Consider the following 14,790-nt stretch of genomic DNA (forward strand, 5'->3'; position numbering starts at 1 on the left):
TATTTTCATGTTTCTATGAATTCGACATTGACATGAAAGGTGAATCGATAATTCTAATATATCGTAAAAAAATTTACAAAATACAAAATTAATGAAAATATAAGATAAATAATAAAAATGTTAACTTATTTTAAAAATCATAAAATTCACTTATTGGACTTTTTAAAAAGCAGTAGAAATTTTCCCACGACTATTTTGACTTAAAAATATATTTCAATTCAACCTTTTCACCAAACGGCAAAACCAAGAGCGAGAATAAAACGGGAGGAACGGAGAATTGGTCTGTACTCTGTAGTAGAGAACAGAGAGAGAAGAAGAAATAATGGTGAAGAGGACCCGCCATGGCCAATGAGTTTTAAGTTTAAAGCATAAGCATATGACTCCACAGTCCAGTCTTCATCCTCTTTCAGGCTTTCGTCCTCTTCGTTGAAGACCCAATTTACCCAAATTAATAACACAGGGCGGCTTCTCTCTCTCTATTCCTGTCGCTTTTCAAAAAGTGACCAGCTACTTTTCTTTTGCAATTTCTCTCTCTCCATAGCTCAATTAATATTCCGTTTTTCTGGCTTTGTTTGGTAATCGAGTCGAAGAGCTTCTTCCGTATCTGATCTGAGAATCAGCGAACCCGAAAATCCCTACCCCCACTTAATTTGATTTCTTGACAGAGTATTTTCAGTCGTCTGTAAGTCCAAACTTCACCTTTCTTTGTCTCTAGTTTTGAGCTTTTTTCTATGGATTTTCTTCTTTGTGTTTTGGGTTCCTATTGTTGCGAATTGGGTTTTGATTTTCGTTGCTTATGTGCTTGTTGTTTGCCAGTTTTTGTGTTTTGGGTATGATTGTGATCTTCAATTGTAATGGTAAATTACTGCATTGTTTGCCCCCCATCGTGTTTTTTATAGGTCAATTTTGGCTATTAATTCGCTATTCGTAGTCGTGTTCTTTTGGAATGGCCGCTTTCTGTGATGGCTGTTGGGTGCGAAGAATTTATGAAAATAGAGAAAAGCATTAAACAATTAGTAATCAATGAAATTTCTTGTTTTCTATCAAGAGAAAGGGAAAAAAAAAAAACTTTGAGATTCTTTAGAAGTCTCTGAAAGAGTGATCGATCCTACAAAGTTAAGCTATATAGTCTTTACTGAGCTCAATATTTTCTGATCTTTGTTTTCTTTCCCTATTTTCATGGCATATCTTTAGCAAAATTGTTTTTGAAAATTGCCCTAGAAATAATTTTGTTGTTTAAGGACATAATTCGTTTTTTGTTTCGTTTGGTTCTATGTTTGCTCTGGTGCCCTAAACTATTCAACACTGTTAAACAGACCAATCTGGTGATTTACAGAATAGCCAGGCTAGAAAATGACGAGGATTAGCCGTACTTATAGTGACACAATGCAAAGAGAGGTTGTCTCAGCTGTATCAGCTGATGTTATATTTGCTTCCAGTCGGTTTCCAAACTACAAAATTGGAGCTAACAATCAGATTGTGGAGGCTAAAGATGATCCCAAAGTACTATCTATGAAGGAGGTCGTTGCTCGTGAGACTGCTCAACTGTTGGAACAGCAGAAACGCCTCTCAGTTCGAGACTTGGCCAGTAAATTTGAGAAGGGTTTGGCTGCTGCTGCTAAGTTATCAGAAGAGGTTAGGTTTTTGCCAATGAGAAGTCCTATTTCCTATCTAAACAAGAAAACTCCTCCACTTGTACATAATTGGTTTATAAGCTAAATATCTGTTTTTGTATTGCTTACTTACTATCAGGTTATCTTGTCCTGTTCAATAAAAGATTGAAAGTTAAATTAAGAGTTTAGTACTTGCTCTATTAGAAAATTTTTCAAGTTCATGGATGTTCGAAATTGAAAAGTCAAGGCTCTATAGGAGAAAAATTCAATGTTGTGTGTGACAAATCAATGAATTTTAAATATTGGACATAAAGTTGAAAGTTTAGTGACCCACGTGATACAAAATTGAAGGGTAGGAACCTATTTGATATAGAGATCTATTAGACACTCTTAAATATCATGTTTGTATTAGACACAAAACTGAAAGCTTTGGAACCAATTAGATGTACTTCAAAGTTTAGGGGCCTAATTATTATAGACACAACCTTCATGAGACATCGTACTCTTAAAATTTGTTATTTAATCAAAATGAGAAATCATACTCTTAAAATTATCTTCTTCTAATTCTGTAGGGGTTAATTACTCTGCATCTCATGTAAATGAGTAATAAAAGAAGAATTTCTCTCACACTTAGCGTAGACATATTTATTTCCTTTAGATATCAAACTTTATTAATAAAATTATATTTATTTGATCCATTTCATTTGCATGATTTGATGCAAGTTGAAGAATATGGACCAGTTCCCTTCAGTGAATTCTTCTTTCATAGTTCTATTTCAGTCACTAACTGGGTAAATTTGAAATTAGATATTTATACCGAAAATTCTCCATTTATAATCTAATTACTTGTGCAATTCAGGCTAGACTAAGAGAGGCAGCTTCACTGGAAAAACATGTTCTATTGAAGAAGCTTAGGGATGCATTGGAAGCATTAAGAGGACGTGTTGCGGGAAGGAATAAGGATGATGTAGAGGAAGCAATTGCAATGGTAAATTTTATGATTTCCTAGATGATGTTGCCTTTCAGAACATGCATTTTGAAATCTTGTACTATAATTTTATCTTGGGTGAAAATTGTGGTTATCAATGCTTTATGAGTTCGTAGACTTGCAGTACTTAGTTCAGCAACCAGTTAAAATTAGTTCAATCGAAAATTAATGGGCACTTGTCCTATTTTAAGTTCTCTTGGCTAAGTAAGTTGAAACTTGAACTTCATCTGGGTTAATGCAGTATAATATTTGGGCCTGCCCTACTATGCCGTCAATTGTCATGTGTAGACTGCATATTTGTACAAGATATTTTTAAGTACTTGTTATACTTTAAGATAAGATTTCTTGGCCAAGTAAGTAAGAACTTGAATTTTTCAAGTGAAGTTTCAGGAAGGTTACACAGCTTAAAAGATACTGGGGAAAAAAGGTTGGTGGAATCCCTTGAACATTTTAGAGTTCAGGGATGTATTTACAAAAGCCTTACTGGGTGAGTTGTGTGCTTGTAAGGTAGTTGGCCACGTAGCATGAAGAAGTTCTAGTGATAAGAGTTATTTGGCTTAGGTTTTATATGTATCATGCAGTGACATTTATCTGCTCTTGAATATCTGCGATTTTGCATAAGGTCATGGACGCTCTGAGAGTTTTATGTGATTGTTCAGTTAAAAAAGGTGAAAAATAATCTGTCCATACATGATAGAGTAGGTATATCTGTGTTATATGGCTGCCGAGGGATCTGTTATAAATACCAGACTGGCAAGAACTTTCTTCTATTTGTTTATTACTTAAGCTTACCTTTCGGTGCTACTGATACCATCTCTGAAATGAAGCGTAATAATTGGGGTGCTTGATTCTGCTCTTTGCAGGTGGAGGCATTAGCAGTTCAACTTACTCAGCGAGAAGGGGAATTAATACAAGAAAAGGCTGAAGTGAAGAAGTTAGCTAATTTTCTTAAGCAGGTATCGCATTCTAAATAAATTTTGGGTGATATTATTCCATATCTTTGAAAGAGTATGCATTGAATTATAAGAGCTGTTTCTTCTTGTTTATTTTATTAAGAAATAGCTTTATGATAAATGAAATATACAAAAAGGGGTGAGACGCCCAAAGAACTTGGTAGTCCCATAATTCCTCTGTGGAGCAGCTCTTATTTTCATCTAAACTTTCCAAAACAAAAATTACAGCGATGCCATTTTCTTTTCAAACGTAGACGCAACTGATAAATTACTTCTTGAACTTGGGGTAGCCTTCACCCAAGGACAACAAAGACCTAATGATCAAAATGGTTACCAAAAGAGTGAGAAAATTCATGATCCAAAATGCTTATAGTTATTTAAGAAATGGTTAATTCCAACCTGGGTGATTTTCTAAAAGATGCTGAATTAGATTAGCTTTATTTGTCTACTGCATATTTGTGGATTTTTTTCCCCTCAATTATATTCTTACTTAGATGATAGACAGATATAGCTTCATGACTAGTCTAAAAAAAAACCACTTGAGAGGAGTCAACTTTGCAATCATGTATGCCGTTTAGTTCTAGGTTATTTTTCAATTTTTTAATTGTTATGAACATGGACACTGTAGGATGTTTAACACATACTGGTTGATCATGTAGGGATTTGACTCTCCAATATTTATTGGACATATGTCAAACAATTGTTTAATATTTAAATTAAAGTGCTTAACGGTATATTTAGTTAGTAGTTAGAAACTCATCATACTTAAGTCTTAACAAAGCATATGGCTGCAAGAAGATGATTGATATTAAGTTTGTCTAAGAAGTTGAATTAATTATTTTATTTTTAAAACTTGGTCTTGAATTTTATTCAATACTTCACTGTAAGGCATTATCTTTCACAGAATGATTTGTTCACTCTTTTCTGTTCCTGTGTTGAGAGTTTATATTGTCATGTAGGCATCAGAAGATGCTAAAAAGCTTGTCGATGAGGAAAGAGCTTTTGCACGTGCAGAAATTGAAAATGCAAGAGAAGCAGTTCAGAGAGTGGAAGAAGCCCTACAAGAACATGAACGAATGTCTCGTGCAGCTGGGAAGCAGGTTTCTCCTTTTCAATTATTGTGTTTTCCTTGCCCACAGTCCATCTCTTATTTCTAGCCTGGTCTTCTTTTCCCCTTTAGAATAAAATTTAATAATAATAATAACTATTTTTTGATAAGAAACAATATATTCAACCAAACAAAAGAATGGAAGGGGCTGGGGTAGAGAAAACCCTTGCCAAAGAACTCTACTACTTGAGCATCCTTCAATCAAGGTTGACTAAAAAACAAGAAAACTATGGCTAGAAACAAATTTCTTATTTAGAGCACCCATCAAGGGTCGCTGACCTATCCTGTACTACCATCATTTTTTTTACAAAACCATAATAGTAGATGAAAATGCTTTACCCCCATCACCACCACCAGAAAAAAGAAAGAAACTTGTTTCTTCTTTCGTTTATTCTTTATGAGATTCCATGGGATAAGAGTTATTATTATTTTACCTTCTGTTTGTCAAAGAGCGTACAGTATGCATATTTTCGTATTACTTATGTCTCTATGTTCTTTTGATGGGGGAATTTCTTGTAATTTCCATATTGTCAAAGAGTGTACAATATGCATCTTATCTGGTTTTGTGGTGCATTGTCGTTGCTGCTTTTTCTTTCCTCTCTATTTTCAATAGCTTATCTAACATAATTCATTAACGTGTTCAGGACCTGGAGGAACTAATGAAGGAGGTTCAAGAGGCTAGAAGGATCAAAATGCTCCACCAACCAAGCAAGGTCCGCATTCTCTCCCCATTCTTGATGCTGTTATTATCGTACAACTTACCTTGTAAATTAATCTAAGTGACACATATCATCCTTGGGTATGCTGACAAAGATGGACTCTCTATGTGATCCTTTTAAGTATGGATAAATTTGATACCGTGTTCTTCACATATTTTCATGCACCAACCCCCACCCCCCACCACCACCCAAAATATATAATTATAATTATATATATAAAACATATTTGTATATTTTATGGTAAAGTATGTCAAAAGACTTGAGTATATGCAGGTTATGGACATGGAACATGAGCTTCAGGCGTTGAGACTGCAACTTGCTGAGAAGTCTAAGTATTCTATACTACTTCAGAGAGAAGTAAGTTCGTTATCTTATGATATGAGCAATTTGCATTTCTGATTATTTTTGGCTTAATAGTATTGAAAGAACTGCATTTGGCCTTGAGGATGATCCTTTTTGTATGCAAGCTTTTTCTGGGGTGAAGCATGTTTGTAGTTGTAACTTTAAGTTAAATAGAACTCTATATTGCAGAATACTCTTTTCCTGAAATTGCCCAAGAAACGCATATAAGTTGGGATAATGGAGGAAATGTGCTGCCTTCATCTAATTCAGATTTCTTCCTAAAGTTAATTAAAAGATTTTTTCATTTCATGCATTTATATTGAGCTTTGACATACTTCATATGTTTGCTTGCAGTTCCATTATCAACTTGTGAATTTTTATTTTTAATTTTTTTCCGATGAAGTTTTAAGGCTTTCATCTTTTATTTCTAAGGGGGAAAAAAAGAAACTTTTTATCACTTAGTTGGGAGTTGGGAATTGGGATCTAGACATAGGCCATGAGTTTTGTCATAGTTCATTTGATATATATGTTGTTTGTTAAAGAACATCAAGGAAACACTATCCCAGCAGAGGCAATTGCCTCCTGATCATCCATCCCCTCTTCCTCAACATGACTGGAATTCCATGGTGATTGTGGAGCGTCATCATTTCCACGATTCTTGGACAAAGATTAAAGAAGCTATTCAAGCTTCCTTCTCCAAGAACTGTTCCATCAATCCTTTTCATGTCGACAGGGCTCTACTCCACGTTTATGACCCTACCATAGCAAGCAAGCTTTGTAGCCACGCCAATTGGACCTCTTATGGTACCTTCAGTTTGAAATTCTGGCCAACCACTATGCAATCTGCTTACCAATGCCGATCTGCTGCTTCATATGGAGGTTGGATTGAGGTCACCAACCTTCCACCCACCCTTTGGAATGCTCGAATTTTCAGGTTTATCGGTGATCAATGTGGAGGTTACCTTCCCATGGCTAACCAAACGGAGTGGGGCTTAAATTTCATGTCTGTGCACTTGAAGGTAAAGCCAAATCAGACGGGTTTCATTCTAGCCAAACTAATTATCCCACCTGAGCTTGTCAGCAATCTGATTTCCATTAACATCATTGGTGTCTCTGCCACAGTTGCCGGTCCTATTCCTCATAGTCGCTCTCCTCTCCAACCATCAATTATGGAAGTTTGCATTGATGGCGATGCTGGAATATTGGAATCAATTAATCCTGTCTTAATGGAGAAAGGTAAAGCACCAATTTTGATTCCCTCTCCCTCGATTTCTCCAATCCTGATATTTTGGCAATTTTGAAAATTCTCCATCTTTTCCGCCTTCCATTAACCGACAACCAAACCCAAAATCCAGCCCATCTTTCAGTTTTCAAAATCCCAGGCCCGAATCCACCAATTTTCCCTCCCCTCTTTCTCACTGCCATTGTTATCTACGGTGACATTTTGTGAGGGTCCCACCAACCTTCAAATTGGGAAAACACAATCAACCACTGACCAGGCCCAAACCCAGCATATTCCATTCATGGGCTTTGATACTAAGGGGTATTTATCTAATCCTGCCAAAGAACAAGGAGAACAAGAAGTTGTTTCTGCCAGTCCACACTAGCTGTTTTTGGAGATAATCCTGACGAAATCCTCCAACAGCCATCACCCTTTCTTCCTCCGGTTCCATCTGACTTGACCCAAATTAAATCTCCTGCTGAAACAACCCATTTTCCTTCCCCCTTATTCATTGATCCTCCATTGACAGCTTCGCCATTGCCAAACCTGAACCAAGCTTCTTCCTCCTCCCCAACTAAACCTTCTTTTAACCTTAGCGATATGGCAGCTCCACTCTTACCACGGGCTTTGTATCATGGCCATCCCCTCTATTCCCCCTCCTAAACCAAAAAAACAATCCATCAGTTGTGTGAAAAAACAAAAAACCTAAATTGCAGAGAGAGCTTCAAAACCTTCATTCCACCATTCAATATGATAAATCGGTCACGTTGGCCATTATGGAGAGACAGCAGGTTGATAAATGAAATTTCTTTCCTGGAATGTTCGTGGCACATGCTCTTGGCGGAAAAGGGCATTGGTGAAAAAATTGATTCTGCAACATAATCCTGCAATTGTTGTTCTACAAGAAACCAAATTGCCACAAGCTGACTATTTTTTTATTAAATCTATTTGGAGCTCTTCTTTTATTGGCTAGACAACACTCGATGCTATTGACTCTTTTGGTAGTATTCTTATCATATGAAATGAACCTGACTACATTGTCATTGAGGTTATTCAAGGTCATTTTACTGTATCTGTCCATTTATCTTTGGCTGATGGTTTTTGTTTTTGGCTTTCATCGGTTTATGGTCCCTTTGATGGTGTTCTTCATCCCGATTATTGGCAAAAGCTTGATGATTTGGCAGGGTTGGGTGGTGATCGATGGATTATAGCTGGTGACTTCAATGTGACTCGTTGGACTCGGGAGAAGTCCCATGATAACTCTGTCTCCTCAAGCATGCGTGCCTTCAATCCATGGATTGCCAATTTTGAATTGCATGATATCCTGCTTAGTAATGACCATTTTACTTGGTCCACTTCGGGCTCTACTCAATAACTATCTCTACTTGATAGTCTCTTTCTCACTGAAGTGTGCCTTGCCAAGTTTGGATTTGTTACCTTAAAGCGGCTTGATAGAGTCACATTCGGATCACTTTCCTCTAGTTCTGACTTCTGGAAATATTGATTGGGGTCCCACTCCTTTCCGTTTTGAGAATGTCTGGCTTAAAATTTCCTCCATTCAATCTTTTGTGGAATATTGGTGGATCAATCATCCTTGCATTGGTAGACCTGGTCATAGTCAGATGATGAGCTGCTCGCATGTTGTTGATTCTGACTTTCAATGTATACTTTCAATGGATGTTGAATACTTTTGGTTGTAAAAGGGGTTCCTGGATGTCATCCTATCTGGGTTTGCCTTTTGCCTGAGATTCTAAGTCTAACTTTTGGCTCCCTGTTGTTGAGAAAATTAAACACAAGCTCCACAATTGAAAATATGCATATATCTCTAAAGGCGGTAGGCATACTCTTATTCAGGCTACCCTGTCCAATTTACCTACTTATTAATTATCTTTGTTTCGTGCCCTCAACTCTTTCATTCCTATGTTAGATAAGATGGTTCGAGACTTCTTCTGGGAAGGCTCTCGTGATGAGGGTGGTTTGTGTAACATGAATTGGGCATCTACCCAACGTCCTAAATTAATGGGTGGCCTTGATATTGGTAATTTCAACCATCGTAATTATGCGCTTCTGGCTAAATGGATATGGCATTTTCTTACTGGAAAGTTTTTGTTACTAAACATCATTTGAATGAGAGGGGTTGGCCTTCTTCTAGACATTAGGGGTTCCTATCTCTCCCCTTGGAGGTATATTTGTCAGAACATTGGCTTGATTGATAGTCGCGTTCATCGGCGTATTGGGGATGGGTCTACTACCTCTTTTTGGAAGGATCCTTGGCTCAGTTGTGGTATTTTATCTACTACTTTTCCTTGTTTGGTTTGCCTTGCCCTTCACCCTAATGATACGGTGGCCGATGTTTGGATTGTTGAAATTGATTCTTGGGATCTTCACTTTCATCGTAATCTCAATGAGCTGGAAATTTATGAATGAGCTTCTTTATCTCATCATCTCACATCTGTTAACCATCGTCCTTCCGCTGATGTTTGGATTTGGCCTTTAGACTCTTCTAGTTAGTATACTGTCAAATCTCTTATGGTTGACTTGATTGGTTCCGTTGATCCACACCGGAAAGACCTCTATTCTGTTATATGGTAGGACTCCTACCCGAAAAAGATTAAAATTTTCTTATGGGAGCTCAGTTTTGGAGCTATTAATACAGCCGATCGTCTATAACGTCATATGCTTTATATGCACCTCTCCCCCTCTTGATACTCTTGTGTTGCCATAATTCTAAAACTCAGGCTCGTTTGTTTGCGCATTTTCTCTTTGTGATGCGTTTTTGAAATCTTGTTCTGGATGCCTTTTGTTGGTCTTTGGTCTTCCCCAATTCTATTTTTGATCTTTTGGCTTCTCTGTTTGTGGGACATCCTTTTGGTGGTTCTAGAAGAATCCTTTGGCTGGCTATCATTCGAAGCTTCTTTTGGACTCTTTTGGGTGATCGTAATGGTCGGATCTTATGTGACATATCTTTTGCTTTGGATAGATTTTTTGATACTGTGCTTACTCATGCGTTCAATTGGGGTAATTCTGAGCCTCATTTAAATTCTTATAGTTTATCTTTCTTCCTCTTCCTGAGAGATTTCTTGTAAACACCCATTTCATTCATCAGTAAAATATTTCTATTTCCTAAAAAAAAATATATAGGTTGTTTGTTTGAAGATCTCAATACAATGAGACCCATTGTCCTTGAATGAATATGCTTTTCATTTCTTATAAGGATTGGAATGACTTAGATACAGAATTCAACCGGCTAACTGGAAGTCCCAGCCCATGAGAGTGATCAATTTGTTGAGTGGCAACAAGTCCAAAAAGATACAAAAGATTGGGTAGGGGGAGAGGGAAAAGGATCCAAAGGAAAAGCATTGCAAAGATGAAAGAACCACGTTGTAAACCTCAATGACCAATTTATCCTCCCTTTTAACCAATTGAAGAAGTCTTTTGTAAATTTCATACATCAATAAAATTTGTTTCTTAAAACCCTCAAGATAACAAAAGAGGCACATTTTTGTCATTGGATTGAGAAACAAGCCAGCTAAGAATGGAGTGCACAAAAATGCAAAAGACTCAGGAATATGTAAGGGTCTTATTAGGAATATTGGTATTGTATTATCAAGGGTATAAGGGTAATTAGTTAGAGAGTTAGTGTAATTGGTTATAAATAGAGGGAGGGGGATTGAGGGAAGACGGATAATTGTCAAGTGATCTAGGGCTTGGGTTAGCATACTGAAGAGGGGAAGTTCCAAGTGCCTTTATACTTGGGCTATATTGTAGTTCTTCATCTTATAAGCAAAGTCTTTCTTCCATGCACCTTGTCAAAGAAATCTCAATACATTATATGCCTACAATGAAGACCTAATCCAGAATTTCAGACCATGAAGTACCATTTTCGTGATAGTAGGTGGCAATACCTTCTACATTTCTTTGTCAAGTTTTGGAAATTATTCTCATAGAAGCTAATTATTTAGCTTAACCTATAGGTCTAAAGTCCTAGACTTTTCAAGCAATTGATTTCATCAGGATATGAAAAACCTAGGTCTCATTTATTATTGCATCAATTGCACCCTTCAAGGCTGTTTTTACTTTGTTTCTTTAATGAAATTTTCTCTAATCTAAACAATGTTAATGATAACTCTCTCAAAAATCTTATTAAAGACCTTATGCAAATGCAATCTAGTGATGTCCCTATTTCATTTTATTCTCTAAAATACAGATTCTGTTTTATCTATTTATTTTTTAAATTATCCTGATCTCTTTTATTTAAACCGTCACATTTTTTCAGCTTGCAATAAGCAAGAAGGCAATGGGAGACGGCTCCACCTTTTACGAGATAGATGGCACTGAGTCTTTGGGTTCTTATCTCCGTATCCAACCTTCTTGTGATACATCCCCAGACCTTTCAAAATGTTCTATCCAGTGGTACCGTGTAGCATTTGAAGGTGGCAAGAAGGAACTTATTTCAGGTACTCTAGACATATAGTTGCAAGGTTTAAGTTGTAATTCAGTTGAAATGTTTCTCATAAAAAAAAGTTGTAATTCAGTTGAAATGTTTCTCATAAAAAAAAGTTGTAATTTCATAATGCTAAATGCTCAGTATATTTCTTCTCAAGGAGAATTCTGGATGTTTCTCTCTAATTTTGATCTGAACTGTTATTATTACAGGAGCTACGAAATCAGTTTATGCTCCAGAGCCTTTTGACGTTGGGAAAATCTTGCAAGCTGACGTTATTTTAGATGACCATAGAATTACTTTGACAACCACCGGCCCCATTGATCCAGGTAGTTAAAGAATTTATCTGTTTATAAATATACGTTGATGCATATAAAGTAATCAATAATTCTTGTTTTGGTTGCTATAGCTGTTTAGCGCTTGTTTTGCATGGATCCATGTGATGGAACTAAATCTTAGTTTTTCTAACAGCTGCTGGTCTGGGAAGCTATGTTGAAGCCCTCGTACGGAAGCATGATGTTGAGTTTAATGTACGTTTTCCTTAATGTAGATTTTGTCATATGCAAGACTAGTATCGCATAGGCAAGTGCCAGAGGTTGAAAATTGAAATTATCATTAACATGTGGCAAAGATGATGCATCTATGCTCAAACTTATGGAGATATTTTAGAAAATATTAATTTTATTATCAGCACCACTGTAATAAATATATTAATGTTGATTGTTGAAGTTGCAAAGGAAGGTTTGAGGTCAAGGTATCCTCCCCTATTATAAGTTGACTGTGCAAACCAAAATAAATCAAACCCACAAGGACTACAGTACAACATCATGCCAACTGAAATTTAACTTGACATGGACGTTTCTTTGGACAAGAAACAATATACAAGTACCAAGTGGAAAGATAAGATATCCTCCCGCTTCTGATATGTCAAGGAAAAGCTCCCTAATTGGTGTTAATTGTTAACGGAAAGGGAGAGAAATTTACAATTGCTGAACGAGGACTAATATTTTTGTCATCTATCTTGTTTCCATATTATATGCCTTAGAGGCTCCTTCCAAGTCTCCTAACTTGTTTTTCTTCAGAAGCCAGAAAGCTGATCAATTGCAATTCCTCAAGATCATTGTCACCTGTCCCTTTTTCCATATAAAATGAACAGTTTTATTTCTTAAAACAAAAATAGAAGTAAAGTCATGTTTATCAAGTTCATTAATGTTGTTGGAGCCCTTTTCCTATAATTATATTATTGTCATTATAACACGTCAGCGCTATGAAAGACTCTTGCTACTGCTTTCTTTTTTCATGTAGATTATCGACCGTCTCCGTATTTTTCCTATTTCAGGTAGTTCTTACTCAGGTGAATGGTGTAAACAATCCATCAGAGTCGATACATTCACTTCATGTTGGAAAGATGCGAATGAAGCTCTGCAAGGGAAAGAACACCATCGCTAAAGAGTATTATTCTTCATCAATGCAGGTAATTGAATATTATTTCAAATTTGGAACTAGCTTGTATACCAATAACAATTGTCTCAGTTTGGATGTAAACATGTTTGCTTAGTCAGAAGCAGTGACTCAGTCTCTCTTAACACTTATTCTTGGGCTCAGTTATGTGGAGTTCGTGGTGGTGGCAATGCTGCAGCTCAAGCATTGTTTTGGCAAGCTAAGAAAGATCATTCTTTCATATTAGCATTTGAATCAGAGAGAGACAGGAACGCAGCCATAATGCTGGCCAGGAGGTTTGCTTTTGATTGCAATGTACGTCCTGCTCACTCTCTTCTACTAACATGAATAATTCAGTTTTAGTTTGGTTCTCCCATTTTTACCCTGCCCAGCCTAAATCTTCACATATCAATAAATAAGATGTCATGCACAATCTTCTAAAAATATTTTATTTTGTTTTGATCTCGATATTGAGATGCACCGAGATGCACCGGGATGAGCCATTAAAATAGTTGGCCAAAGAGTGCTATTTGTGAAAGATGAAAACTTTTTTATGCTATTTCTGATAAATTTTCAGGGGAGTCAAAACTCAAGCTAATGGTGTTTTTTTAGAAAAAGAACTATCAAGTAGCTTTAGATCATTTAACCTGTAATGTATAAAGAGGGGAGGGAGGGGGGGATATTTACACCCAAAAAATAAATAGAGCTAAGACCTAATCAGTGAACTCTCAAGTGAGATAGGTCTGTTGTTGAATGTGGAGTTATTTCTTATCAGCCATAACCAAAAGAAAAAACTTAACTTGCAACCAAAGATGTTCCTTTTCTTTCTTGGGTGACCAACCAAACCAAACTTAGGACAACCTACATGGATAAATGTTTTACTAAAGTAATTTCAGTATCACTCCTGCAAATATATGATCCATTTTTTTAGATATTCAAAACTTTCATGGAAAACTTGTCGTGCTGTAGACTCTAAGGGTAAATGTATAATATGAAAACTGATACAGAGAGAGATTCACGGATCTCAGGATCTAATAGTTATATACATACTCATGTTGAGCAGATCATTCTTGCTGGACCCGACGACCGAGCTCCATCATCAAACTGATGAACCTCCTTTGTAGATCTACCCTAAATGTAAATTATTCTTAGCTCCCAATACTCCACATTTGATAGTAGAATATGACATTGAGAATTGTTATTATTGGCTTCCACTATTTGTTTGTGGTGCTTCTGTGTCTTCTTCTCCACACCTTTCTTTCCTTTCTAACATTAAGGCATCTTGTTTTTCTGTTTGCCTTTCTGTTTCAGAGTCCTAACAAAGTATGTTCCTCTCTATGACTGAATTTGTGGTTGTGGTTCATTCAACCAATAGATGTAACCTGAATTTTTCTAAGTAGTTGTTACTTTTACATGATTGATATTTGCATGAGTGAAGTTGTGGATTCAACAACTCAAATCCACTGGATTCTACTCTGATTTCAAATTCCATAGTTTAGCTTGACTTCATTTGTTCATTTTAAGTTTGATACAAGCTACAGATATTGAAAAACTCGAGGAGGCATGGAAAAATGTGGGAGCGACTTAGATTTTGAGTTACGACGATTTTGAAATTTTATATGTTTTACAGCCCTTTGGTTAAGATCATACATAATATTTGTTATTATTATTCCTTTTATAGTACAGTAAGAGTAGGAAAACGCAAACCACGAATCTCTTGGTTGCTTAACACATACTGCGTGCTAGTTGAATTATACCTGCTTTGATAGTATTTGTTATTATTAGGATAAACTTTAAAACTTTAAAAATTCAAATTTAATCTTTATTAAAGGTGATATCTTTAAAGTTTCATAATCATGATTAAATCCTTTTTCTCTTTATGCAATGTAGATTCCTAATCAGAGATACGTAATAGCTATGATGAGTATCAAACTTCTTCCTAACGTGGTATTATAGGGTAG

The 14,790-nt window shown here is 36.2% G+C and overlaps 1 protein-coding gene across 2 annotated transcripts; it reads left to right on the forward strand.

Moving 5' to 3' along the window:
* The first annotated feature begins 254 nt into the window (after positions 1-254).
* On the forward strand, positions 255-14,282 carry LOC120071320 (stomatal closure-related actin-binding protein 1). Of its 2 annotated transcripts, none has more exons than XM_039023522.1 (13): positions 255-682; positions 1,317-1,635; positions 2,473-2,601; positions 3,465-3,557; positions 4,514-4,654; positions 5,307-5,375; positions 5,655-5,738; positions 11,222-11,402; positions 11,602-11,718; positions 11,861-11,919; positions 12,729-12,863; positions 12,995-13,144; positions 13,893-14,282. In XM_039023522.1, the coding sequence occupies exons 2-13, from the start codon at positions 1,354-1,356 to the stop codon at positions 13,935-13,937; spliced, it is 1,485 nt and encodes a 494-aa protein (XP_038879450.1). In that variant the 5' UTR covers positions 255-682; positions 1,317-1,353; the 3' UTR covers positions 13,938-14,282. The 2 variants fall into 2 exon arrangements, with proteins under 2 accessions (XP_038879450.1, XP_038879451.1); XM_039023523.1 differs by having other exon boundaries at positions 1,337-1,635.
* The last annotated feature ends 508 nt before the right edge of the window (positions 14,283-14,790 follow it).

Source organism: Benincasa hispida, chromosome 2, assembly GCF_009727055.1.
Source record: "Benincasa hispida cultivar B227 chromosome 2, ASM972705v1, whole genome shotgun sequence".
Taxonomy (NCBI): domain Eukaryota; kingdom Viridiplantae; phylum Streptophyta; class Magnoliopsida; order Cucurbitales; family Cucurbitaceae; genus Benincasa; species Benincasa hispida.